At 43.2% G+C, this 27,122-nt stretch overlaps 1 protein-coding gene across 1 annotated transcript in view; it reads left to right on the forward strand.

The window, feature by feature from the left end:
* Positions 1-27,122, forward strand: part of SUCLA2 (succinate-CoA ligase ADP-forming subunit beta) — a 156,278-nt gene that overhangs the window by 110,819 nt on the left and 18,337 nt on the right. Inside the window, exons 7-9 of the mRNA XM_033948227.1 lie at positions 438-599; positions 14,782-14,924; positions 23,932-24,052. Coding sequence (XP_033804118.1) covers positions 438-599; positions 14,782-14,924; positions 23,932-24,052 — 426 coding nt within the window. The remainder of the gene's footprint in view (positions 1-437; positions 600-14,781; positions 14,925-23,931; positions 24,053-27,122) is intronic.

Below are 27,122 nucleotides of genomic sequence, written 5' to 3' on the forward strand. Positions count from 1 at the left end.
ATCCCAAGACACGTGAAACATTCTGTTCAGAAGGTTTCACTTTCGTTTTTGCTGCTTGTCCCTTCTTCCTTACACTTAGCTCCTTGTGCAGATATATAAACTTACCATTTAAGAGGTAATAGGTTGATTCTGTGTACATCGATTTGCAAAGAGATAATGGGGCTAAGGTCTTTTTCTCAACTCTGTATATTTTATAACATTTTTGTTCTGAAGAAGCATGTTATCTCTGCAGGCATAAATTCTGTTGCCTAATCAAGTGTTAGTAATTCAAATTCCAACAAGTATACTTCAAGCAAAAACCCAGTTTTCTATTTTGAGTTATAGAAAATCTTATAAATTTGCTTTGTTTTTGTTTGCTTGCTTTTAAAGAGAAAGGGATATGACTTTTTAGCAAGCCAAGTTGACAGACCTAAGAACAGTTTTGTTTATTTCCCCAGTGATGTGCATGGATGCAAAAATAAACTTCGATACCAATGCAGGATATCGTCAACAGAAAGTCTTTGATCTGAGGGACTGGACACAAGAGGATGAGAGAGATGAGCAGGCAGCTAAAGCAGACCTCAACTATATAGGACTTGACGGTAATATAGGTTGCCTAGGTAAGCTATAAGAGTTTTGTATTTTATATTGTAATTAATGGGCCCATTTAATAAAGCGTTTCTTCCATTTTGTGTGGATGGTATTATAATCATTATGCTAAAAAAATAAAATCAAATAAAACCACCTCTGTTGCATATTTGTCTGGTATGGATAAAAATCCATAGGCTCCTGAATGAGACCTATTTGGAGCTGTACTTACTGATTTTTATAACCTGCTCTTATGTTAGTTTAGACTTTTCTCTATATGTAATAGACTTGATATGATATCACCACCCCCACACACTTACTCACTCACTCAATCATCTGGATTTTTATTTTTGCTAACTAAAAACATGTACCAAAATGAAGAGAATCCTATAATTCGTCACCTATTTACAACTGTAGTACATAAGATAAAATTAGTGGACAACTATACAAAATAACTTAGTGGTAGCAATAATAAAAACACATGTTTTTCAGCGATTTCAGGTTGGCTTCTGTCATAGATTGTTTTAGGTTTTTTGGGATTGTAATTTCTGGAAAGTTACTAGATATGATGTGTATCTTGCTTTGAAGTCTTTCCCCTCTGGTTTGAACTTTTGTCTATATTGTGTGTTGTCATTCTTTGTGGTTGATAACTGCCATTTGAAAATTGATACAGTGAATCTTTGAATTTTTCTGAGACACTTGTCCTGTTGGGATTGATTTGGAACAGCGGTCTCAAACTCGCAGGCCACCAGGTACAATTTTGCGGCCTGTAGTCTGTACTAGTGCTGTTTGTATTAGTTCTGCCCGCTTTTTGAAGTGTCCTCCTGTTTCTCCCTTGGCCTCCCGTTCTTACCTTCAGATAATTACCACAGCCTGCAGAGAGGATCGCCAGCGCTGTTGCGATCCTTGCAGATTGCTGTCATCCTCAGCAGCATATTCCCTTTGCTGCGATCCTGCCCATGATATCAGAGGAGGGGCAGGACTGCGGCAGAGGGAACATGCTGCAGAGGCTGATGGCAGACTGCAAGGATTGCTACAGCACCGGTGATCCTCTCTGTAGGCTACGGTAATTAGCTGAAACTAAGACCCGGGAGGCCAGGGGGAAAGCTGGAGGATGCTGCAAAGAAGGGGGGAACATGCAGGCCTTTGGGGGGGGGACCTGGTGTAGAAGTACATGGAGGGAGGGAAGGGGGGAAGAGGTACTGCTGGACATGGGCAGCGGAGAAGGGGTATTGCTGGACAGGGGGAGCAGAGAAGGGAGAAGGGGTACTGCTGGGCAGGGGGAGGAGGGAAAGGGTACTGTTGGGCAGGGGGGAGGTTAAAGGAAGGGAGAACAGGTGCTGCTGGACCTGGCAGAAAGGGAGGGAAAGGAAAGGTGCTACACATTGCAGGGGGAGGGGGAGATGGTGCATGGGGAGAGAGCATGCTGGGTTGGGGGGTGGGAAGGAGGGATGCCACTCAAGGGAAGAGGCAAGGACAGAGAGAGAAAGCATGCAAGAGGCAGAAAGTGTTGGACTCATAGAGAGGGCGAGATGGATGGGGAGGACACAAAGGGGGGAAGGAGAAATGTTACACAGAGAGTGAAAAGTTGGGCTCATGGAGGGAGAGAGAGAGAGAGATATGTTAGTTGGGGGAGGGAAGGAGGACCAGAGGAGAAGCATGCTGGAGGAAGAGAGAAAAAAAGTTGGACTGGTGGAAAGGAGGGAGAAATGTTGGACTTGAAGTGTGCCAGAAAGGAGGAAGGGAAGGGAGATGGACTACAGGGGGCAGAAAAGAGGAAGGGAAAGAGAAAAGTTACACTGGGGGGGGGAGAGGAGGGAAGGAGAGAGATGTCAGACCATGGAAATAAGGAGGGAAGGAGAGAGAGATAGGAAGGGAAGGTAAGACATGGAAAAATAGATTTTGAGAAGAAAGCAGAAAAATTGAATGTTATTGCCAAAGATGGATGCAGGCAGAAAGTGAAGACGGAGAGAAAAACAGTCCGTGGACAAGAAGGCCCTGGAAACATAGTTAGAAGCACAGAAAAATAAAGTCACCAGATAACAAAGGTAGGGAAAATGATTTTATTTTCAATATAGTGATTGAAATGTGTCAGTTTTGAGAGAGGAAAGATGCTGCATTTTAACTGTGAGGGACGCAGAAAAAATAGGGTACTTGGAAGGCTGCAGGAAAAATGCCTCATGCAAAATTTTCATTTCTTTAATAAGACATTAACTATTTTTTCTGTGGCCCTCCAAGTACCTACAAATCCAAAATGTGGCCTTGTAAAGAGTTTGAGTTTGAGACCACTGATTTAGTATGTTTTAGGTTTCTACCTGAAAACTGCCAGTTGTGTGATTGGGCCACCTTTCTTGCACACTGCAATAAAATTAATCCATAAAGCGAAAAAGTATGATCACGTCACTCCATTATTAATTAAATCACATTGGCTACCCATTTCCCACCGAATTACTTTTAAAATTATATTTTTGGTATATAAAACATTGCTCTTCAATGAACCACAATTTATTTCAAAAATGATTATTCCATATAACTCCGCACGTTCCCTACGATCATCCTCCTCAAACTTATTATCTATTCCCTCCTTGAAAATTATCGGCACAAGGAGAAATGGCATATTTTCCGTCATAGCCCCTACATCAGCGATGGCGAACCTATGGCATGCGTGCCAGCTGTGGCACGCGAAGGCCTTGCAGCTGGCACGCGGGAAGGTCCGCAATAGAGAGCTGCACGGGTCGCGGGGATCCCGTGGGGATGCCTCTGAGGGTCGCGGGATTCCTGCGGGGCTGGATGTACTAAGTCGCGCGGCTTTTCTCCCTACCTGCTCTTCTTGCAGCACAGAGCCGAACGGAAGTCTTCCCGACGTCAGCGCTGACGTCGGTAAACAAAGCCCTCCCTCCCTCCGACGTCTGCGCTGACGTTGGGAAGACTTCCGTTCGGCTCTGTGCTGCAGGCAGGGTAGGTAAGGAGGAGTAGCCTCGCGGCTCGAGTGGCTACCAAGGGAGGGGGGCGGTCCGCCCCGCCCCGTGTGCAGCACAGCCGGCCAGGTCCCCTTACTTTTGTGGAGCTAACCCGACCGACCGACAACAGCCCTGGTCCGACAAACCTCCCTGCCCTTAACCGCGAATCTAAATTACCTTCTTACAGCAGCTGTAAGAAGGAAATTTAGATTCGCGGTTAAGGGCAGGGAGGTTTGTCGGACCAGGGCTGTTGTCGGTCGGTCGGGTTAGCTCCACAAAAGTACAGCAGCTGTAAGAAGGAAATTTAGATTCGCGGTTAAGGGCAGGAAGATTTGTCAGGCCGGGGCTGTTGTCGGTCTGTCGGTCGCGGAAGCGCCACAAAAGTAAGGGGACCTGGCCGGCTGTGCTGCACCCGGGGCGGGAGAGAAGGAGGGGGGAGAAGGACGCTGAAAGCACTGGGGAAGACAAAGGGGTGAAGAAGGACTCTGAAAGGCCATGGGGAAGACGGGGTGGGGGGGAAGGACACTGAAAGCATTTGTGGAAGACAGAAGGGGAGAAGGATGCTGACAGGACATAGGGAAGACGGGGGGTGGGGGAGAAGGACGCTGAAAGCACATGGGGAAGATAAAGGGGTGGAGAAGGACGCTGAAAGGACATGGGGAAGATGGGGGGTGGGGTGGAGAAGGATGCTGAAAGGCCATGGGGAAGACGGGGGGTGGAGAAGGATGCTGAAAGGCCATGGGGAAGACAGAGGGGGGAGAAGGACGCTGACAGGACATGGGGAAGATGGGGGGGAGAAGGACGCTGAAAGGAAATGGGGAAGAGAGAGTGGGGAGAAGACGCTGGCAGGGAAGAAGACAGAGATGCCAGACTATGGGGGGAGCGGAGGGAAGAAGATGGGTGCCAGATCAATTTGGAAGAGGGGAGAAAGGGAGAGGCACAGTAACAGAGCAAATGGAAGACGCAGAAGGAAGAGAGACAGTGGATGGAAGGAACTGAATGAGAACATGAGGAAAGCAGAAACCAGGCAACAAAGGTAGGAAAATAATTCTATTTCTTTTTTTCTTGCTTCAGGATAAAGTAGTATATTAGTTGTGTTGATAAAAATTTATAAACAAAAGAGGCTCTGGTAGAAACCCGTTTACAAAGTGTGTGTTCTTCCCAATTAATATTTCCAAATTAATAAAGTCTTTTTGCTTATTTGTAAATGGGTTTCTACCAGAGCCTTTAATTTAGTAGCATAATTAAATGAAATAACTATTTCTGAAGTTTATAGGGACGGGCGGGGACGGAGGGGATTCCTCACGGGGACGGGCGGGGACGGAGGACATTCCTCGCGGGGACGGGTGGGGACGGAGGAATTCCTCACGGGGACGGGTGGGATTCCTCACGGGGACGGGTGGGGACGGGTGAGACTTTGGCGGGGACTTCTGTCAACGCGCAACTCTCTAGCACGCAATTAAGATATGCGGCGCGGCGGGAGGCGAGTGTGCCGGTGTCTGCTTTGCAGCTCACCTGGCAACAGGGCCGAACTGGCCATTGAGAGGACCGGGCATTGTCCCGGTGGGCCGCGGCCCATCCTCCTGTGCTGGCTGCAGTCCTGTGAGTGGATGTTTAGCCTGCCTGTCTTCCCCTTAGTATCCTATGAGCCAGGCAGTGTGTGAGGGGGAAGTTGGGGGAGGAAGAGAAGCTTCACACTGAGTCTGTCACAGGAACTCAGTGAGGCTGTAGTGTGACTCCACATGTGACATCTGTAATCAGGAACAGTTCCTAGTGCTCCCATGCTAGAGAGGTGAGGATATGGGGGGAAGTTAATGTGTCTAATAATGTGCTCCTCTGTAAAAACCTCTGTATCTTCCATGGGGGACATGCTAAATTCGAGGAAATAAAAAAGCTGCTTATGATGATTGCATAGAGAAGTTCAGTAAGCTGATAGGAGGGCTGGGTTCTCTGTGAACAACCAACACACTAATCCTCTGCGCTGTACCTTATGGAAAACTCAATATAGCAAAAAACAGTAAAGTGTATATGTGGCCCTTCACAGTGCTTTTGTAAACATCATAATAAAATAACAAAGGCTCCAATAATGAAAAATAAAAGTCCTTTTCCCATACACTCAGGTTGCACAAGTCCGGTTTTCACCCGGACAGTATATTTTTTGACCAAAACGGATGTCTACAATTAGTAAAATTCCCCAATCACTTATTTTTTTATGGGAACGGATTTGTATACAGCACTTCATTAGATTTTTTTTATTATACAAATTTTATCTTTTTGTAGACTTGAAGTCTTGAACAAAGAAAATGAGTACAGCAAAAAAAGTAAAAACAGATAGTGGAAGACCATTCCAAGAGGCCTGGACAGAGTACATATGGAGTGATTGAACGCAGTGGGAAAGCATTGTGTATTATGTGTAATGAAAGTGTTGTGTCTCGCACATCAAGTGTCAAATGTCACTTTGAGACCAACCATAACAGTGTTGCTGAACTTGGTTTAGCTCAAAGAAAAGAGTTCCTTGTAGGAAAATTAAAGAAATATCACTCCCAGTCTCTTAGTTTTAGCAACTATCTTTCAAAAACTAATCATCTTACAGTTGCCAGCTTTCAAATTTCACTGTGCATGGCAAAACATGGTAAGCCCCTCTCTGATGGAGATTTTATCAAAAAGGCAATTTTGGCTGGGAGTAATTCACTCTTCCATGATTTCCAAAACAAGGATAAAATTGTGCAGTGTATCTCTGAGATGCCGCTAAGCAGAAATACTGCAAAAGATAGGGTTCTGCGAATGGCTGCTGATGTTAGTCAACAGCTTACTTGCGACTTACAAAAAGCACCCTTCTACTCCATGTGCTTGGATGAAAGTACAGATATTACTAACCATGCAAGACTAGCGCTCATTTTGCGTTATGCTACTGGTGACATCATGAGAGAAGAGCTGGTAAAACTGCTGTCTTTGCCTGGAAGAACACAAGGGATAGATATCCACAATGCTGTGATGGAGGCTTTTTCATCACTAGACATAAGTCCAGAAAAAGTAGTTTCAGTTACTAGCGATGGAGCACCTAGCATGGTGGGGACAACATCAGGATTCATTCATTTCTTTGCTAAGGAAGCAAAACATCCACTGATTCAATTTCACTGCATAATACATCAAGAGGCTCTCTGCGCCAAAGAAAGCAGCAAAAAACTTGACGATGTCCTCAAAGATGTAACAAAAATGGTGAACTTCATCATGGCGCGTGCTCTTAATTTTCGACAATTTCAAGCCCTTCTTGATGAGGTTCAGGCACAATATAACACTTTACTGATGTACAATAATGTCCAGTGGCTGAGCAGAGGACTAGTGTTAGAGAGATTTGTGGCCTGCTTGAAAGAAGTTAGGCTATTTATGAACGAAAAGGGGGAAGACTATCCTCAACTCACCAACATGGCCTGGCTTACCAACCTCATGTTCTTTACAGATTTTACTAACCATTTTAATGTACTAAACAAAAAATTACAAGGCATGGGGAAAACAGAAGAAAGCATGTTTAGTGACATCAAAGCTTTTGAGAGAAAATTGCATGTTTTTGAAAAAGACCTTGAGAGTGGACAGCTAAAATATTTTCCCAACCTAAAAATACATTTGGATAATTCTACAACATTTGTGGACAGTCATAAAAAACACCAGGAAATCCACAAAGCATATTCCACCATTGTAGCCGAAGCAAAGGAGAATTTTAGTAAAAGATTTTCTCAGTTCCGTAAGATGGAGACAACCCTTTCATTTATAACTTTCCCAGAAAAGTCCACATTTGAAGATCTTGATCTTTCCTGCTTACAGTGGTTGGATATTCAAAATTTGGAAATGGAGCTACTGGAATTTCAAGAAAGCTCTATCTGGAAAAGTAAATTCAATGACCTGCTTGCGGCTCTTGAACGTATTGAGTGTGAAAGGGTGACAAATGAAATCACTGCTAGCAGTTCTGAAAATGAAATCCTAAAAGCATGGAATTCTCTGCCAGACAATTTTAAGTCCATGAAAGCACTTGGGATTGCTCTTCTTACTTTGTTTGGGTCATCCTATGCTTGTGAGCAGCTGTTTTCGGCTTTGAATCATATAAAATCTGATGCTAGAAACAGATTAACGGATGACATGAGTGCTGCATGTGTTGCTCTGAAATTAACGCACTATGAGCCAAGGATTGACAAGTTATCAGCATGCATGCAACAACAAAAATCACATTAATTTTTTTCAGAGCTTGCCCAATGCATATGTTTACATGAAGCAGTGTTTTCAGTTTGCAGTTAAGACACTTTCTAAGTTATTTAAATATTATTTAAAGATGTTATTTAAAAAAGGGACTTTACATGGCCCTTTTGTATTCCAATCTGGAATTTCCAATAAAAACGGTTGGTTTAATTGAAAGCTCTTTTGTTTTCTTTACATCATATTATTAGAAATGTAATGATTTAACTATTTTCTAATTTGATTGTAAATTTTACAAAAAAACATGTATAGACTCTTTGGGAATGCACACCGAGTCTTGACACAGTTAACAGTTTTAAGAAGTTTATCTTTTTTTTTACTCAGGATACATTTGACATGTTATATGAATAATACATTTAAAATATATTGTGTAACTGAATCAAATTCTTCCTAAATTCATTAAATTGAATGAAATCATTAAAACATTATAAATTGCCAATAAATTGAAATGAAAACCAAAGGATTGTGAATCAAATTGATTCTCTGACAATACAAAGATTCCAACCTTTAAAAATGATGTTACATAATTCAGACAACTTTATAAAGAGTTTTTAGATACTAAAATCTTGTTATTAAGGTTTAATTGACGTGCTGGCACTTTGAGGAAATTCTTTGGTTTTGTGCGGCAGTTTGGGCACTCGGGCTCAAAAAGGTTAGCCATCACTGCCCTACATTATGGAACTCCCTACCAAATTATATAAGAAATGAAAAAGACTTATTATCGTTCAAGAAAATTTTAAAAACTTTTCTATTTCAAGACGCATTTGATACGTGACATGGCACACTTAAATTTCTTACGTTTTATTATGACCATTAAATTTACCAATTCCCTTTGTTCCTTATTGTGTTTCCCCTTTTCATGTATATTTCAACAGATAAAGATATTGTAACTTTTCCCTCCTTTCCTGCCCATTCATGTTAGTCTATATCTTAATTGTTTTAAGGTTAATGGATTTATATTGGCTGTTTTTTTTTTCAATTGTTATACAGCCAAATGATTTATATTGTTTGTCTTATGTTTAACTTGTCTAAATTGTACGTGAAACCACCATCTGGTGGCTTTTAAACTGTACATCGCTTAGATATTTTTATAAGCGATTCATCAAATGCTAATAAACTTGAAACTTAAACTTGAAACTTCACTTAAGAAAATTACGAGTATTTTTTGCCCTTTGGAGGATGTTTAGCTGAAAAAAAAATCACTTCTGTAATTGTCATGAAAGGAGGTGTTTGGTCAGTAATTTAGCTCTTCCTGAAGCTAGTATTTTGGTGACATAATGCAACAACAGTAGTTTCTTCAGAAGCAAAGTGATATCTTCCATTTGCAGATCTAAATTCCTTTTTTGAGTAGTATAGCTTTCCTGTATTTCTCAAATACAGTAAATCCATTATGTAAGTACTGTTCAGCAGTGCCACTGAGTTTCTATGAGGGTTCTGTTTTTAATTTATTTCTGAAACTCATTGTGAACATTTTCAGTAAATTCCAATTATATATTAGCTTTTCAACCCATGAACTTTTTTTTTTCATTCAGTCCTTTCCTCTCTATCCCCAGTGAATCTATGGTGTAGGCCTCATAAGTGCTATTAAACATTTTAATGAGACAATGCTATGAGTGAAGTATGAGCAGGTGATTTAAAGCAGTATTTTTAAAGTTTTTTTTAAGTTTTAAGTTTTTATTAACATTTGATCAGTCGCCTGTCCAAATCCTAAGCAATGTACATAGAATTATTTAAAAAAGGGAATTTAAAAAAAATTAAAATAATTCATAAACATATTAACTCAAGACAACTGATATGATCCGAGAGGTAAGGGAGAAGAAATACAATTGATTATAAGACAGGAGAAACATATAAAGGAGAAACAATACGGTTTGGGAATAGAAGTGTGAGTCTAAAAAAGTCATTATCATGCATTACTAAGGATTAAGGAAGATTGAAAGCTTCTTTGAATAAAATCATTTTAATTTACTTTTGAAACAGTCTTCCATTTTTTCTTCTCTTATATAGGCAGGGAATGCATTCCATATCTGGGGTGCTGTAATGGAAAAGATGTCTAAACGTCTAGTACTACCCTGTTTCCCCAAAAATAAGCCCTATCCCGAAAATAAGCCCTAGCATGATTTTTAAAGATGCTCCTAATATAATCCTTACCCCCCAAATAAGCCCTAGTTAAGATCGACCCCCGAAGGACCCCCCCTGAATGTCCCTGACAGTCCCCGACTCCATCCCTGACACTAGTGCTGCCTGATTCACTGAAAAAATCGGACTCGTCAATTCAGCAATCCCCACCCCGGTGAGACCTGACATACCTCCGCTCTGAGTCCCCCCAAAACAGCTGCTGTTTTTGTAGGCCTCGGAGCAGAGGCATGTCAGTCTCATGATGGGAGGGTCAGTGGGGTTCTGCTGAACAAGGTGACAGGGGAGGAAAGATGCTGCACATGGGGGGGGAGAAAGAAAAGAGGAAGAATTGGGGTGGAGGAGAGGAAGGGAGAGATGATTGTTGTACATGAAAAAAATAAGATATCCCCGAAAATAAGCCCTAATGTGTTTTTTGGACCCAAAATTAATATGACACTCTTATTTTCAGGGAAACATGGTAATTATCTTAAGAGATGGGATGAAAAGTAAGGATTGAATAGGGGCAGCCAGTTTTTCAGGATATCCATGAGCATGCATGAGATTGATTTGCATACACTGCCCCCAATCTATGCAAATCTCTTTTATACATATTCATTTTGGATATCCTGAAACCCTGACTGTCAGGGGAGTACTTCAAGACTGATTTGGGAAACATTGATTTAAAGGACAGCTCAAAACCTATTTCTTTTGAGGTTGTCTTTGATACATGAGCTTGTGGTAGGGGGATGTTACTTCCTTGGGTATACTAGATGTTTATTTTCTGTTATGGTTGCTTTGGTATGGATGTTCTTTCCTTTCATTGTATTGAGCTCTTTTCTGCCAGCTATATTCGTATATGTATTTATTTATTTATTTATTTTTTGTAAACTGCTGAGATCTGCAAATCCAGGCAGTAAAGTAAATGATAAAAAACTGATAAAATTAAAAAATAATGCATTACCTATGCTTCAGTCATTGTAATGGCTGCTAGTTATATTCTATGTAGAATTTAAACTACTGTGCCTTTCTTTTGAAATATTGCGTAGTACTGGTCCTGGTTATTTGTTCCCTATGTAATATTGCAAGCCAAAGAATAAAACTTGCATTTACTGCTAAAAAAATCACATTCCTTTACCCTCTGCTATTAGTATTTTTGAAGCTGCTCCTCTCTTATGGAATTCTTTACTTATTAATTTAAGAACAAAACAAGACTTATCATAATTTAGAAAACTTATCAAATTTTTTTTTTTCATTTTAAAAATACCATATTTTTTGCTCCATAAGATGCACTTTTTCCCCCTCAAAAGTGGGTGGAAATCACTGTGCCTCTTATGGAACGAATATAATTAAAATGCTACTGTTACCCGTCTGCCGCTTCTGCTCACTGCCGCTACCCCCCCTACTGCATGCCGCCTGCCCGCTCGCTGCCACAACTCCAGGAAAGGAAGGGCCGGCAGCTTGCAATCGAGCCCATAAGCCTTGGGAGAGAAGGTCTGGGCCAACTAATCGGGGGAAGGTTTGTGGGTCCGATTGAACACCGCTGGCCCTTCCCTTCATGGAGTTGCGGCAGCAGTGGGCGAGTGGTGGACCAGAGAGGTGGTATCGGCGGTAGGTAGGCAGGCTTCGGCGTGGGAGGGAGGCAGACTTCGGTGCAGCAGGGAGGGAGGGAGAAAGGCAGGCAGTCTTCGATGCGGAAGGGAGGAAAGATTTGGTGTGGGAGGGAGGAAGGACAAAGGCTGGAAGTCAGTGAGAGGGAGGGGGCACAAACTTGGGATGTAGGAAGGAGGGAGGGAAGAAGGGGGTACTTACTTGGGACGAAGGAGGGAGGGAGGAAGGGGCACTAACTTGGGGCTTAAGAAGGAAGGAGGAAGGAAGGGGTCACTAACTTGTGACATAGGAAGGAAGGAGGGAGGAAGGGGCACTAACTTGGGCATAGGAGGGAGGGAATAGAAAGGGACAATTGTTGGGCCTGAGTGAAGAAAGGAAGAAATAAATAAATAAATATTGGATGCACAGTCAGAAGGAAGTACAACCAGAGACTCATGAAATCACCAGACAACAAAGGTAGGAAAAATGATTTTATTTTCAATTTGGTGATCAAAATGTGTCTGCTGTCTATTTTTGTAGTATATTTGTCTATTTTTCTATAGTTGTTACTGAGGTTACATTGCCTATTTTAAAGTCATCTGCCTTGACAACTTTGAAACCTCCCCAAATATGAATGATAATTAACATTTTCTCTGCGTGTCAGGGAAGGGGGCTGGGTTCAGAGGCACAATTTGTTAATATTTTTTCTTGGTTTTTCCTCCTCTAAATCTAGGGTGCGTCTTAGGGTCAGGTGTGTCTTACAGAGTGAAAAATACAGTTTGTTGAATATTAATTGTTTAATGCTAAATATATTTTTTTTCTTTGCAATTATTTATTTATAGAATTTCAAATATTTTCCAAGTATAACATGTTGTACAGAAAGTATGATCAAGAAAAAATATTCAATAATCAAACACATATTGACTAAAAATAAAAATAGGAAAGGCAAATTGCTATTTTGAATTTTTTAACTTGATCCACTCAAGTCCACAAAATTTGGATCCAAGACTTTAAAAAGAGTAGTTACAAATTAACGTAATCATGTAGTAAAGAATAGTATAACTGTTGCTGTCAGAGAGCTAACTATTTACGAAGGTACAAATGCTCCTTCACTCTCAAGGCGTTTCAAGGAGATAAAACTAGTTAGATGGGACGGGTCTATAAAGACATATTTTAAGTATGATATCTGATAACACACTTGCAGGGGTATCTAAGAAAAATAAAACTCCTAGTTGAGTCACCCCAGGTTAAAATCTCTCCGTTCAATTTCTCAGAATCTCCTTGTCATACCTTCTTTAAAATCGATTAATACGTTGCATTCCAATAACTTTGCGGTTACTGCCCCTACCCTATGGAATTCGCTGCCTAATCACTTGCGCTGTGAATCCAATTTAAAACAATTTAAAGCAAAACTAAAAACATTCTTGTTCCAAGACTCTCTTGGATAATAACTGTCCTTTTAAGGGCAAAATTTAAACAACTGTTTTTTTTACCCTAACCTATTGTTTTTTCCTTTTATGTCGCTCCTTTTCTATAATAATTGTAGTTCCCCATTACCCTATTGTTTGAGGTAGTTCCGTACGTTCCATCGAAACCTTTTACTATGTTTGGATGTTATTTAGTATCCCTTGTTTTTAAGTGTTTTTATGTAATTTTACATTGTAAACCGCTTAGAAACCTGAATAAGCGGTCAAAAATTTTTTTTTAATAAACTTGAAACTTGAACTTAACATTAGAAATTTACTTCTTCTGGGTGTCTCTCGAGATATTTGGAAAAATCTGAATATGAAGCCCCAGGAAGTCCTTAGCCCTATTGTTGAAGAAAAGTTTTTCTTTGCAATTTTTATCTTTTGTTAACTGTTCAGATTTCTTGGGTTGGATGGTATGTAAATATGCTACCGCTGTTGTTTATTTTGTAATAGATCACAGAATGAGCATTTTCATTACATTTCTTGCATCCAGTTCCTTATGGGGGTAAAGGCAATAGGATGTGACTTTTTAGGTTGGGAATTCAATAATTAGAGTTATATATAATGTAATTTAAAGAGCAAGCTAATCTAAAGTCTGAAGGGGTTCTATTCTGTTTTCCATGCTATATGTGGCTTCTGAGTCATAAACTTTTTACAAAAAAAGAATTAATATTTTTCAAACAATGCTTTAATTTAAATATTGATTAAAAACATTACAGTCAATATACCATACAAACTCATAAACACAGGATGCCTAGAATTCTCCAGCAATGCTCCTAAGTTGAAATAAGCAATCATGTAAGAGTTCTAACAGTCCATCACAATGAAAGAGTACTTATCTCTCAAAAGTTCTTATCCGGAATTCTTATTTTCTGAAGTCATCAGGTCATCCTGGGCTCAGCTGCATCTTCCAAAGTGCTCAGTGCTCACTCACTGTGTTTCTGAGTCATAAACACAGAAAAGATAACGTATCATAAATTATTATTTATCTATTGCATAAGCCTTTTGGTCTATGTGGTTTAGAAAAGAGGTAAAACTGACCAAAGTCAATGAGCTACAATATAACTTGGCAAAGGAGGTTGGCAGTTTGGATTTACAAGGAGCTAAAGATGACCAATGTCATGGAACTTGGCCTAGCGGTTGATGATGAGATTTATAAGGTTTGTGATGAGATTATCTTAAAATTGGCTGCCGAATTTAGGGAATAGGTGTGTTTTTAGTGAGCTATCTGAAATGAATGTAGGAGACTGATATTTTGACAATTCAGTTCAATCTTGGTAGGATAGTAGCCTGAATCCAGAACGTGGTTGAAGTAACCCTTTCTTTGAAGCAATGATATACAGGGTGGGCCATGGAAAAGTAGCCCACCTCTGGCGATAGTATGACAAGATGAACAAGTAAGTAGATTGTTTTTATTTAATTGGTAGTTTTATTCTTGGGTACTTGTTGGCGAAGGCCTCTTGCATTTTCTTAATCGATCCACTTTGCACATAGCCTTCCACAATCACTATTCTTTCTGGTACCGGTATTAAAGGTGGGCTACTTTTCCGTGGCCCACCCTATACTTTGTTAAAGACTTGTTGGTAACCTTGTAAGGACTGAGAATATATTGTAGTTAATCAAAACCAGAAATCTACAGTAGGTTTTCTGTGATGATCTCCCAGCTTGTTTCAAACTGTGCCAATAGTGATCATTATTCAATGACAAGGCAATATGTGTTTGAGGTTTTTAAATGAATAAGCCAATATGGAGCTTATAAGTATGTAATTGATTATCTGTTTATTCTAGCTGCTGATCAGCTCTAGAAATGCTCACCTTAGTGTATTTTGCAGTGAATGGTGCTGGTCTGGCTATGGCTACAATGGATATAATTAAGCTTCATGGAGGGACTCCAGCAAACTTTCTTGATGTTGGTGGTGGTGCAACAGTCCAACAAGTGACAGAAGCCTTTAGACTAATAACGTCAGACAAAAAAGTAAGCCTTGTTACAGCATTATTATTATTTTTTTTTTACTTAGTCATATCTTGTAGTTACACAAAGATAAATAAGTAAGTATAATTAATACTGGGAATCAAAATGATGGAATCCTTTCTCCAGAAATAATTGAATTTTCCATTATAATTCTGTGTTTCTGTTGAAAGTTTATGATAATGAAAGCTGTTTAAGACAAGCAATATTCTGTATGTGCCACATAATAAGATGAATACATTATTAGTTGGTTTTTTTTAATACGAATTCTTAAATCAGTGTTCTTCAACCACCGGTCCACAAAAATTTCCTCCCGTCCTCGAAGGATTTGGGTCTCCTCCACAAACTGCACACTGGGCAGGAAGAGAGGCTCTGTTGCCGGCGTTAGCTGACTTGCAACTTCCTGTTGCCGTCGCATATGCCGGGACTCCTGCCGCATATGCCTTCTGCCTTTGCCGGGATTCCATCGCCGGGATTCTTGCTGCTTATGCCTCCTGTCTTCGATGCATATGCCGGGCCTCCTACCTTTATCTTGTCTCCCCACTCCCAGACCTACAGTGGCAGCTCTGTGTGATTTTAACTTCAGCACACAGCTACCGCTTGCAGTAGGTTAGCCGTGATTTCATGAGGCAGCCTCGGGGCCTTTGCTAGGTTGGTCTGCTTCACATCATCGAAGTGGGCCGGCCTAGCAAAGGCCCCGAAACTGCCTGATGAAACTGCATCTAAACTACTGCTAGCAGAAGCTCTGTGGCAAAGTTAAAAGTACATAGAGCTGCCGCTAGGCTAGAGAGAGGAAAAATTTGCTGGAGAGGGAAGGAGGGAAGGGAGAAGGGGTACTGCTGGACAGGGGAGGAGGGAAAGGGAAGGGAAGAGAGTTACTATTGGATAAGGGGGAGGAGGGAAGGGAGAAGGGGTACTGCTGGACAGGGGAGGAGGGAAAGGGAAGGGAAGAGAGTTACTATTGGATAAGGTGAGAAGGAAAGGGAGAAGGGGTACTACTGGACAGGGGAGGAGGAAAATAGGAAGGAAACAGCTGGCAGGGAGATTAGAGGAGGGGAAGGGGTCAGGATAGAATGGAGAGATCAGATGAGGGAAAGGGGAGAGACAGAGGAATGAGAAAGTAGAGAGAGATTGATGCTGGGAAGGGAGTCAGTAGAGAAATATGGAGAAAGGGACAAAGATGATGGATCTGGTGTAGGAGAGATAAAAATGAGAGCAGAATGAATCATGTAAAAAGGAAAGAGGGGGCACAGACTGGACGGAAAGGGGAGAGGGGCATAGAAAGAAGTCAGATACCATGTGGAAGGGGGAGAGGGCAGACAGTGGATGGAAGGGGCAGATGCTGAAAGGAAGAGAGTGAAAAGACGATGAAAGCAGAAACCAGAGACGACAAAAGTAGACAAAAATTTTATTTCTATCTTGTGAATTAGAATATATTAGATTTGAAATATGCATCCTGCTAGAGCTGGTGTTTAACATAACTGGGGACTGCAAAGCCCAGGCAGTGTTTCTTTAGCTTCCAGCTGGCTTAGGGCTCTCTCTGACCAGGGGGCAGTTGCACTCCCCTAACACTATTCCTGTCTTGTGTGACTGCAGTATTCTGTTAGCATGATATTTATGTGTACCATTCTGTAATACCGTATTTTCACGCATATAATGCGCGCGTTATACGCGTTTTTACCTACCGCGCATACCCCTCGCGCGTTATACGCGTGAGCGCGGTATACAAAAGTTTTTCTACATAGTTCCCACCCCGCCCGACGCCCGATTCACCCCCCCCCCAGCAGGATCGCTCGCACCCCCACCCCGAACGACCGCTCGCACGCGCTCCCACCCACACCCGCATCCACGATCGGAGCAAGAGGGAGCCCAAGCCCTCTTGCCCGGCCGACTCCCCAACTCCCCGACAATATCGGGCCAGGAGGGAGCCCAAACCCTCCTGGCCACGGCGACCCCCTCCCCCCCCCCCGCACTACATTACGGGCAGGAGGGATCCCAGGCCCTCCTGCCCTCGACGCAAACCCCCCTCCCTCCAACGACCGCCCCCCCCAAGAACCTCCGACCGCCCCCCCAGCCGACCCGCGACCCCCCTGGCCGACCCTCACGACACCCCCACCCCCCTTCCCCGTACCTTTGGTAGTTGGCCGGACAGACGGGAGCCAAACCCGCCTGTCCGGCAGGCAGCCAACGACGGAATGAGGCCGGATTGGCCCATCCGTCCCAAAGCTCCGCCTACTGGTGGGGCCTAAGGCGCCTGGGCCAATCAGAATAGGCCCGGGAGCCTTAGGTCCCTCAGGCCCTGCCCCCAGGAGGGACTTAAGGCTCCCGGGCCTATTCTGATTGGCCCAGGCGCCTTAGGCCCCACCAGTAGGCGGAGCTTTGGGACGGATGGGCCAATCTGGCCTCATTCCGTCGTTGGCTGCCTGCCGGACAGGCGGGTTTGGCTCCGGTCTCTCCGGCCAACTACAGAAAGGTACGGGGAAGGGGGGTGGGGGTGTCGTGGGGGTCGGCCAGGGGGGTCGCGGGTCGGCTGGGGGGGCGGTCGGAGGTTCTTGGGGGGGGCGGTCGTTGGAGGGAGGGGGGTTTGCGTCGAGGGCAGGAGGGCCTGGGATCCCTCCTGCCCGTAATGTAGTGCGGGGTGGGGGTAGGGGGTCGCCGTGGCCAGGAGGGTTTGGGCTCCCTCCTGGCCCGAACAACTAGCGGGGGGGGGGTCGCCAGGGCCAGGAGGACTTGGGCTCCCTCCTGGCCCGATATTGTCGGGGAGTTGGGGAGTCGGCGGGGCAAGAGGGCTTGGGCTCCCTTTTGCCCCGATTGTGTCGGGGAGTCGGGGGGGCAAGAGGGCTTGAGCTCCCTCTTGCCCCGATCGTGTCGGGGGTGCCAAGGTTGGCTGGGGCAAGAGGGCTTGAGCTCCCTCTTGCCCCGATCGTGTCGGGGAGTCGGCGGGGCAAGAGGGGAAGCAGCAGGACACCGGTAGGAGCTTCTACATGATGGGGGGGTCGGGAGGCTGTGGGGGTGCGAGCGGTCCTTCAGGGTGGGGGTGCGTGCGAGCGGTCCTGCGGGGGGGGGATGAATCGGACGTCGGGGGGGGGGCATCAGGCTTTCAGGGTGGGGACAGGACTTCAAGGGGGAGAGGAGAGTCGGGGCGGGCGAAAGAAGTCGGGGTGGCCAGAGGAGAGTCGGGGCGGGCTACTGGAGAGTCGGTCAGCATGCGCGGTATACGGGTGTGCGCGGTATACAAAAATTTCTGTACATAAATTTGTGTTTTCCGCGCGCTATACCCGTGTGCGCGTTTTACACGGGTGCGCGTTATCTACGTGAAAATACGGTAATTTGGCTTATTCAGTTTTCTTGATAGTAGATATATGTGAAGGGGAGGGGAGACAGGGGTTTTGTTGATCCTTGCTCTGTATTATTTGTATTTATAAAATGATAATTGTACAGAATATTGTTTCTTTTTATACTTTAATACGTTCAATATAAAATCATAACTATTTGTGAGGCTTGTGCGGATGGGATCAGATGATTTGCGGGGACTGAGCTCATGGGGACAGGGCGGAGATGTTTTTAAAAAAATTTCAGTCTTAGTAGTTTGCCGGTTCACGAAATAATTATTTTATTTCCGCCGGTCCATTGGTGTAAAAAGGTTGAAGAACACTGCTCTAAGTCACTTGAGCATCACTTGATCACTGTGTTTCACAAGTAGATCAATGGCTGGATGTTAATCAAATGAAACTCAATCTACAGAATGATAAAGCAATGTTGATTACTAATTGTAACTTTGTTCCATTTCCTGCTCCATTCCTGGATGGGCAAGCTAGAAGGATTCTCTGTGATAAATCTTGTGAATGCTTTTTATCTCTGAATTATCCTTAACCTCAGATTAAATCAGTACTTACATAATCTTGTTTCTTTGCTGCAAGTCAATTTCGATTCATTTGTTCTTTTGCTAGAGATGTAATGCTTTATATAACAGAGCCTTGCTTATGCAGATCTCAACTTATTCAAAATACTGCCATTAGGTTATTTTATTTGGCCAAAAGCATAGGTCATGCCGTCCTACTTTTCCCAAAAATCTGTTGGGTAAAATTTAAAATTTGTTTTTGGCATTCAAAGCTATGCAGAATGGTCAATGAGTACTGCTAATTAATTCTTTAATATCATTACATTACATTACATTACATTAGGGATTTCTATTCCGCCTGTGCCTTGCGGTTCTAGGCGGATTACAATATAGAAGATGTCTGGGCAATTCCAGTAGAATTACATTACAGGATAAGAGTAGATTACAGGAACGGTAAAGAATTATGATACAACAATTTAACAGAATGGTACATAACACAGAGGATAATACATGTCACAGAAGATAATACATATCACAGGAGATAATATATATCGATTGAATCAAGTTAAATCAGGTGTAGTGTAGAAGAGTTACAGTACATTCTAATTCACAGACAAGGAGATACTATAGGTGGGTATTTCTGAAGGTGTTGATTGGTAACTCGTTGTGAGGAGGTTAGAGTGATGGGAGATATTTTTTGAACAATAGTGTTTTTATTTCTTTACGGAAATCTTTTATGTCTGTTGTTTTGATCAGTAATTCTAAGATGTCAGAGTCGATTTTAGCTGCCTGTGTCCCTAGAAGGTTGTCGTAAAGTTTCTTACGACGAGTTCCGTCACAAGCCATTTCTTATGCTCACCATCCCTCCTCCCTCTCATGCGCTTCCCTACTTTCCTATGTATTTGTGTAGTAAGTGCACAGTGGTCAAATTTAAATCAGGTCTCAAGGCCTTCTTTTTTTCCCTAACTTTGGGAATTAAAGCCTGAGATGCTCTGTCAGGGTGGGAAGAATTAGCTGGATGTTTTCTCTTTTACTACTATTTATCTCGCCTTTATTTCTGTTTTACTCCCATTTATTATTTTCAGTTATTTTGTAAACCACTGTTATTTGTAATAAAAGGCAGTATATCAAGGCATATAATAAGCATAAATGTAGTACAGGATAAGCCAAACTAATTAATTGTAGGCTACTTATATCTTTTAATTACATTTGTAATCTAGCTTTGTATTTCATTTGATGAGACTGAATGCATGTCTTATTGCTAAGGTTGCTGCTTCAAAAACCAAGTGGGGAAAGCATTCAGAGCATTGCTCAAGAAATTCTTTCCAACTACCGTATTTTCACGTGTAAAACGCGCACACGGTATAGCGCGCGGGAAACCGAAATATATGTTAAAAAGATTTTGTATACTGCGCACACCCGTATACTGCGCATGCTGCCCCGACTCTCCCGTCGCCACCCGACTCTCCTTTCACCCGCCCCAACTCTCCTCTGGCCACCCCAACTCTCCTTTCGCCCGCCCCGACTCTCCTCTCCCCCTTGAAGTCCTGTCCCCACCCTGAAAGCCTGATGCCCTCCCCCCGACGTCCGATTCACCCCCCAGCAGGACCACATGCACCCCCACCCCGAAGGACCGCTCGCACGCACCCCCACCCCGAAGGACCGCTCGCACGCACCCCCACCCCGAAGGACCGTTCGCACGCACCCCCACCCTGAAGGACTGCTCGCACCCCAACAGCCTCCCGACCCCCCCCCCCCATTATGTAGACGCTCCTATCAGTATCCTGCTGCTTCCTCTTGGCGGTCCGGCCCTTCTGTGAGCCCTGCGCCTGCACTGCTTCCTCTTCCGGCGGTTCCGCCCTTTCTCTGATGTCAGAGAAAGGGCGGGACCGCCGGAAGAGGAAGCAGCACAGGCGCAGGGCTCACAGAAGGGCCGGGACAGCCAAGAGGAAGCAGCAGGACACCGATAGGAGCGTCTACATAATGGGGGGGGTCGGGAGGCTGTCGGGGTGCGAGCGGTCCTTCAGGGTGGGGGTGCGGGTGGGAGTGCGTGCGAGCGGTCCTTCGGGGTGGGGGTGCGGGTGCGTGCGAGCGGTCCTTCGGGGTGGGGGTGCGAGCAGTCCTGCGGGGGGGGGGTGAATCGGACGTCGGGGGGGAACTATGTTAAAATTTGTACAACGCGCTCACGCGTATAACGCGGAAGGTTATGCACGGTTTGTAAAATCGTGTATAACGCGCGCGTTATATGCGTGAAAATACGGTAATTGCATATAAATGCATACATATGTATACATGAATGTATGCTACAAGACAAGCAAAATAGGGAATGGAGGGAAAATGCAAACAATATTTAAAAAATCACTCCATTAAAGAAAAACTTCTGAATACTAAAAAATATATTAACCACAAAAGAAAAAAAGTCTCAGACAATAGGAGAGGTGAATCCACACTCTACCACTCAAGCATCATAGGTCAAAAAGCTTTCATATTTGGTTAATTGTAGTTAATGAGAACTTTAGAAAAACACTAGTTAGCAAAAAATAATTTCACTAAAGCATACTGAAAGGCCGACGATCGTTTCTTGGCTAAATCGCCACTGCCTCAGGGCCTCAATTGAAATCCAAGCTAACCTAGAAATGCAAAATGAAACTGTATTGCTAAAGTGCTCAAAAACAATGATTATACATGAAAATGGAAAAACTTCTCTTTACTCACTGTTGGGAGATAAATCCCTCCACTTACTGCCAGAGGGAAGCCGGTGGCAAATTGCGGCATTAAGAAGTGCACAACATCAACTTATCAAAAGCAAAAAGCATATGATAGGTCCAGCGTGCATTCGGCTAGCCAATTAGGATGGGAAAAAAAGTTAATTGAAAAAGTACTAAGCGGAGCACACTGTATACAATGACATCATGGGGTAACCATAATAAAAGATTGGAAAAAAATGAATAATGGTTTATAAAGCAAACCATAAGGGCAAAACACACCGAGGAGAACCAAAAACAATGAAAAACCCTTAGTAAAAATAAACCCAATCGATGCTAGCATTGAGTCCATGTGGTTGAACGGCATGGAGATTGTAAATTCAAAGCTGTTCCTTTTGTTGTAATTGGAGCCGTCTATTGCCACCATGCAGATTGCTTAGAATGTGATCCAAGACTACCCAGTGTAATTGAAAAAAATCATGATTCTGTGTATCACAATGTTGTACTGTGGGAGCGGTGGCAACTTTCCTCTTAAGAGCGCTTCTGTGTTCTTTGAGACCTAGACGCAGAGGACGTGAAGTCTGACCCACGTAGTTAAGATTGCAAGGACAAATAATGCAATAAACAACATGATCAGATTCTCATGTCATCACAAACTTGAAGTGATTAATTTTGTTGTCTGCAGGATTGACAAACTCTGTAGATGTTAACATAATCTCACAATTAATACATTTACCACATGGACTGTGTTGCCCCATACAGGGAAATTTATCCCTGTTGACATGCACCATAGCCAGACTCAAATTTTCTTTAAAGTTCATATTTCTTTTGTAGGAAAATCTAATCCTGTGTTGAGAGAAAGCAGGTAACATCTTAACTATCTCCCAATGCCTTTGTATGCTCCTTCTCACTTGATGAACCTTTGGGTCATAACTCAGAACACAAGTGACAACTTGATTGTCAGCATCAACAGATGTGGAATCCAACAATAAATAATCATGGTTGGCATACAAAGCGCTTTTAAACGCTTTGCATATTTCTGGGACAGGATACCACTGTTCTTCAAATCGTTTGAATAAGATTTTGGACTGAGCTAAAAATTCATCTCTAGAGGAGCATATTCTTCTATATCGAAGGAACTGGGAAATAGGAAGAGTGTTTGAGGTGCAGAGAGTGGAAGCTGTTATAATAAAGTGTAGTGTTTCTATCTGTGGACTTTCTATGCACTGTGGTGATTAAAAGGTTACCCACTCTTTTAACCTCAATGTCCAAAAAGGTGATGTTTGTCAAACTGCATTGCAACGAAAATTTGATTTTGAGATAGCGATTGTTTAACTACTCTACAAACTCCAATCCAATCCAAAAGAAAAAAATATCGTCGATGTAGCGCATCCACTGCAAAACATGTAGTTGGAAAGGCAACTCCTTAATATATTGATTTTCAAACTCGGACATAAAATGATTAGCCACCGAAGGGGCCATAGTGGTACCCATCACCATTCCAGAAGTTTATTTATAGTATTTGCCATTGTGCAAAAAAATTTTTTTGCATATGGCCTATCGAGCTAGGCTAATCAAAAAATCTGTAGGTACCCTGATAGGATGAGGGCGCAAATTCAAAAATTTAGACATTACCGCCAATGCCTCTTTTTGAGGGATGATGGTATATAATGAGTGGACATCCAGCGTGACCATCCACACTTCCGAAGAGTCAATGAAAGAGATGTTCATGATCTTTCTTAGAAAATCTGTTGTCTCCTTTAAATAAGAAAAAGATTGCTTAACAAAAGGTTGTAAGAAACAGTCCAAAAAGTCAGATAAAGGGCTCCTTTTACAAAGGTGCGCTAGGGCCTTAACGCGCGCAATAGCACGCGTTAAATTCCCGAGAGCGCTAGCCACTAAGAGGCGGTAGATTTTCAGCTACCACGCGGTAATTTTGTGCGTGCGCTAAAAACCCTAGTGCACCTTCGTAAAAGGAGCCCAAAGTGTCTAGCATGGTGGAGACCTATTTGTGCAAATTGGGGATGCACATGTTTCCCTAACTAGATGATTGGCTGATCAAAACACATCTGAAGAAAGTACTAGTACTAAAATATCGGAGCAAAATCATTCAGGTTTATTATTACTAGGGCTCATTGTAAATTACCCCAAATCATACTTAAGTTCATTATATTAATTCAAATTTATAAGAACTGTACTAGAAACCCGGTACAGACTGCCAAGTACATTACCACTTTAAATCTTTAGACAGTGCCCATATTGTATCAGTGCCTGCCTGCCTGCCCATCCAACGTTGGCTTGTGGGACCATGATTAGCAGATTCAAATTTAAAGGCCAAAGTGCTAGGTTTCCTGAGGGGACAGTTAAAAATGAAAGCTCTTTTGTTCCCTTTACTGCTGGGAAGAAAATGCATGTTTCATTAAGGTAAATTAATACTTTGTTTTCAATGTCACGTCTCATTGCACAGGTGCAAGCCATCTTGGTAAATATTTTTGGCGGTATTATGCGTTGTGATGTTATCGCACAAGGTATCATTATGGCTGTAAAGGACTTGGAACTGAGAATACCCATTGTGGTTCGATTACAAGGTGTGTCTTGCCAGTAAATGTATGTAAAAACTTTGCTAGGTATATATTTGTCAGTTAAGTAGTCAGTTTATATAGGTAGTGATTTTCTCTCTTGATTGAAATAGAATGTTTTCATCAAATATTTTAAAATTTGAACATAAATCTCACAGATGTATGTTTCATTGTTGGCAAATGTGACTTGTTAAAATGGTCTGTCAATTAAATGTTTCCTAGTCGGTAATTAGCTTCAGTTTCTGTTTTGAATTTCTTTACTGAATGCATTAAAAATGTTGATGTATAAACATAATACATTTTATCCCAGGACAAGCAGGCAGCATATTCTCACATATGGGTGACGTCACTAACGGAGCCCCGGTATGGACCACTTTAAAAGTGCATCGCCACTTTAAGACTTTAGAAAGTTTGCGATAGCCCAAATCGCGCATGCGTGAGTGCCTTCCCGTCCAATGTAGAGCGCGCGATCCTTCAGTTTCTTAGTTTCCACAGAGCTAAGAAAATGCGTCTTTTTTCTCTACTGCCTTCCCGCTCTTGTGAATCTCTGACTTTTTAGTCAGTTTAGTTTTTATTTTCTTTGTTAAATTCTTTTTAGTTTTAAAAAAAACATTTTTGTTTTCTCCCTTTCATGAGTTCAGCCCGAAGGGGCCTGTTTGACCACCTTGGTCTCGGATTTTTAATTTAGCCGAGGCCGTCTTCCCTTCAATGTCCTACCCGTAGAAGGGTTTCAAAAAGTGTGGACGTTGTGCTCGCCCCATCTCTGTGACATCGCTGGTGTCTCCAGTGCTTAGGGCCCAAGCACCGTCCTGAAATCTGTTCCCGCTGTTCATCCCTGCAGAAGAGGACTCTCAAGAACTGCCTTATTCAACACTGCCTCCTCTTCGGTGTCGCAATGGAAGGCGATTCGACACTGCTGTCGACGTTGGTAGCACCGGCCAAATCAACACCGCACCAATCGACATCGGTGGAACCATCTTCGGTGTCAAACACATCAGAGGGTAAGCTGGCTAAGAAACCTTCCTCCACCCCCTCTGGTCCTCAGGTCATAGCAGCAGTGAGTCAAGTCCTGCCGACCTCGAGGAGACCCAAGAAACGCTCCGCTCCGATCTCGGTGAGTGCCTCGACATCAGCCTCTTCATCGCCAGAGCGTAGAGCCGCACCGAAGGTACTAGCAAAAAGCCATCGGTACTAGTGCTTACTCTTAAGCAACAGATCTACGAGTTGCTACAAGAGGAATTATGTGAACAGTTTCAAATGCTGGTGCCAACTCAAACTCTGCCCATGTCAGCACCGACTCCCCTGGTGTCAGTCTGGTCTGAACCCTCGACACCGGTTGCACCCGCACTGGAGTTTCCATCAGTGCCACCACATTTGGTTAAGGAGCTGACTCTGATGACTTGCCGACATCGGTCGTCCTCAGCCAAGCCATCACCTGAGACGACGTCAGCGCGGTCTAGAAAGGCACTGCGGAAGTTGAAACATATCGAGCCTTCTACACTGAGTGCTCGACACCGACCCCGGACAACTCAGGATTCTGACCTATGGGGATATTCTGATCAAGAACCTATTCTGTCTGAAGATGAGGGTTCTTCAGATGATGAATCCTTTCGTCACTCTTCTCAAGAGGCTCCTCTAGTGTTGAAAAGTCTTCTTTTTCCAAGTTTCTATGGGAGATGTTTGAGACCTTGTTCATCCCTTTGGAAGGCTGACTCTAAAAGACCTAAACAGTTCCTGGATGGCCTTGGATTATGATCAACCACCCAAGGAACTCCTCAAGCTTCCCCTCCATGATATATTACGAGAGAGATTTTACAAAAATTTGGAAACACCACTTGCTGTTCCTGTGGCTCCTCGTAAGTTGGACTTTTTGTATAGGGTGGTACCTATTCCTGGGTTTGACAAACCCCAACTTCCACACGAGTCTCTCCTGGTAGAATCTATCTTAAAGAAATCCTCAGGGGCTAGTGTGTATGTCTCTGTTCCTCCTGTCAGAGAGGGCAAGGCTATGGATCAATTTGGTAAACATCTTTACCAAAATACTATGTTAGCCAACCGGTCTGGCAACTGCAATTTTCACTTCTCTTTCTACATGAAACATTTAGTCAAACAAGTTTCCATGTTCCAGAAATACCTTCCAGAACATAAGCTTCCTGTGTTTCAGCATTTCATTTCTGACCTGCTCCAGCTCCGCAAGTACACGATTCGTTCCACCTACGATACCTTCGAACTTACTTTACATGCTGCGGCAATGTCAGTGGCCATTAGACGTCTGGCCTGGCTTCGAGTTTCTGAGCTAGAAATCAACCATCAAGACAGATTAGCCAATGCACCTTGTCTGGGGAATGAGCTTTTTGGTGCCTCCATGGACACAGCTACCCAGAAGTTGTCTGCTCATGAGACCAGATGGGACACTCTGGTAAAGCCCAAAAAGAAGCCTCCACCTTTTCGTCCCTTCAGACCAGCTTCTTCATATCAGAGAAGGTTTGCTGCAAAACCTGCAACCCTTGCTCCATCTCAACTAAGGAGACAGAGACAGCAAAAACAACAGGCTGCCCCCAAAAGCCTACGCAGCCTTTTTGACGTGTTTCTTCAGAGCATAGCCATAGTCACCATTCTGCAGACTTTGCCTCAACCCATCGGAGGTCGTCTCCAGTTCTTCATTGCTCGCTGGGAGCTCATAACATCAGATCTCTGGGTCCTCAGATCTCTGGGTCATCAGGGTTACACTCTCAATTTTCACACCCTGCCACTGGACAATCCTCCAAAGAGTCTGTTTTGGACCCTGCACAGTCCTCCCTTCTTCTGCAGGAGGTTCAATCGAAGCAGTTCCCCGCAATCAGCAGGAGCAGGGATTCTACTCCCATTACTTCTTAGTTCCCAAGAAGACGGGAGGACTGAGACCCATCCTGGATCTCAGAGTCAACAAATTTCTTGTCGAGGAGAAATTCAGGATGCTGTCCCTTACCCTGCTTTATCCTCTCCTCAATCAGAACGACTGGCTATGCTCTCTAGATCTCAAAGAAGCCTACACTCATATTCCAATTCATTCAGCTTCCAGGAAGTACCTCTGTTTCCA

The sequence above is a fragment of the Geotrypetes seraphini genome, chromosome 6 (genome assembly GCF_902459505.1).
Source record: "Geotrypetes seraphini chromosome 6, aGeoSer1.1, whole genome shotgun sequence".
In the NCBI taxonomy this organism is placed as follows: Eukaryota; Metazoa; Chordata; class Amphibia; order Gymnophiona; family Dermophiidae; genus Geotrypetes; species Geotrypetes seraphini.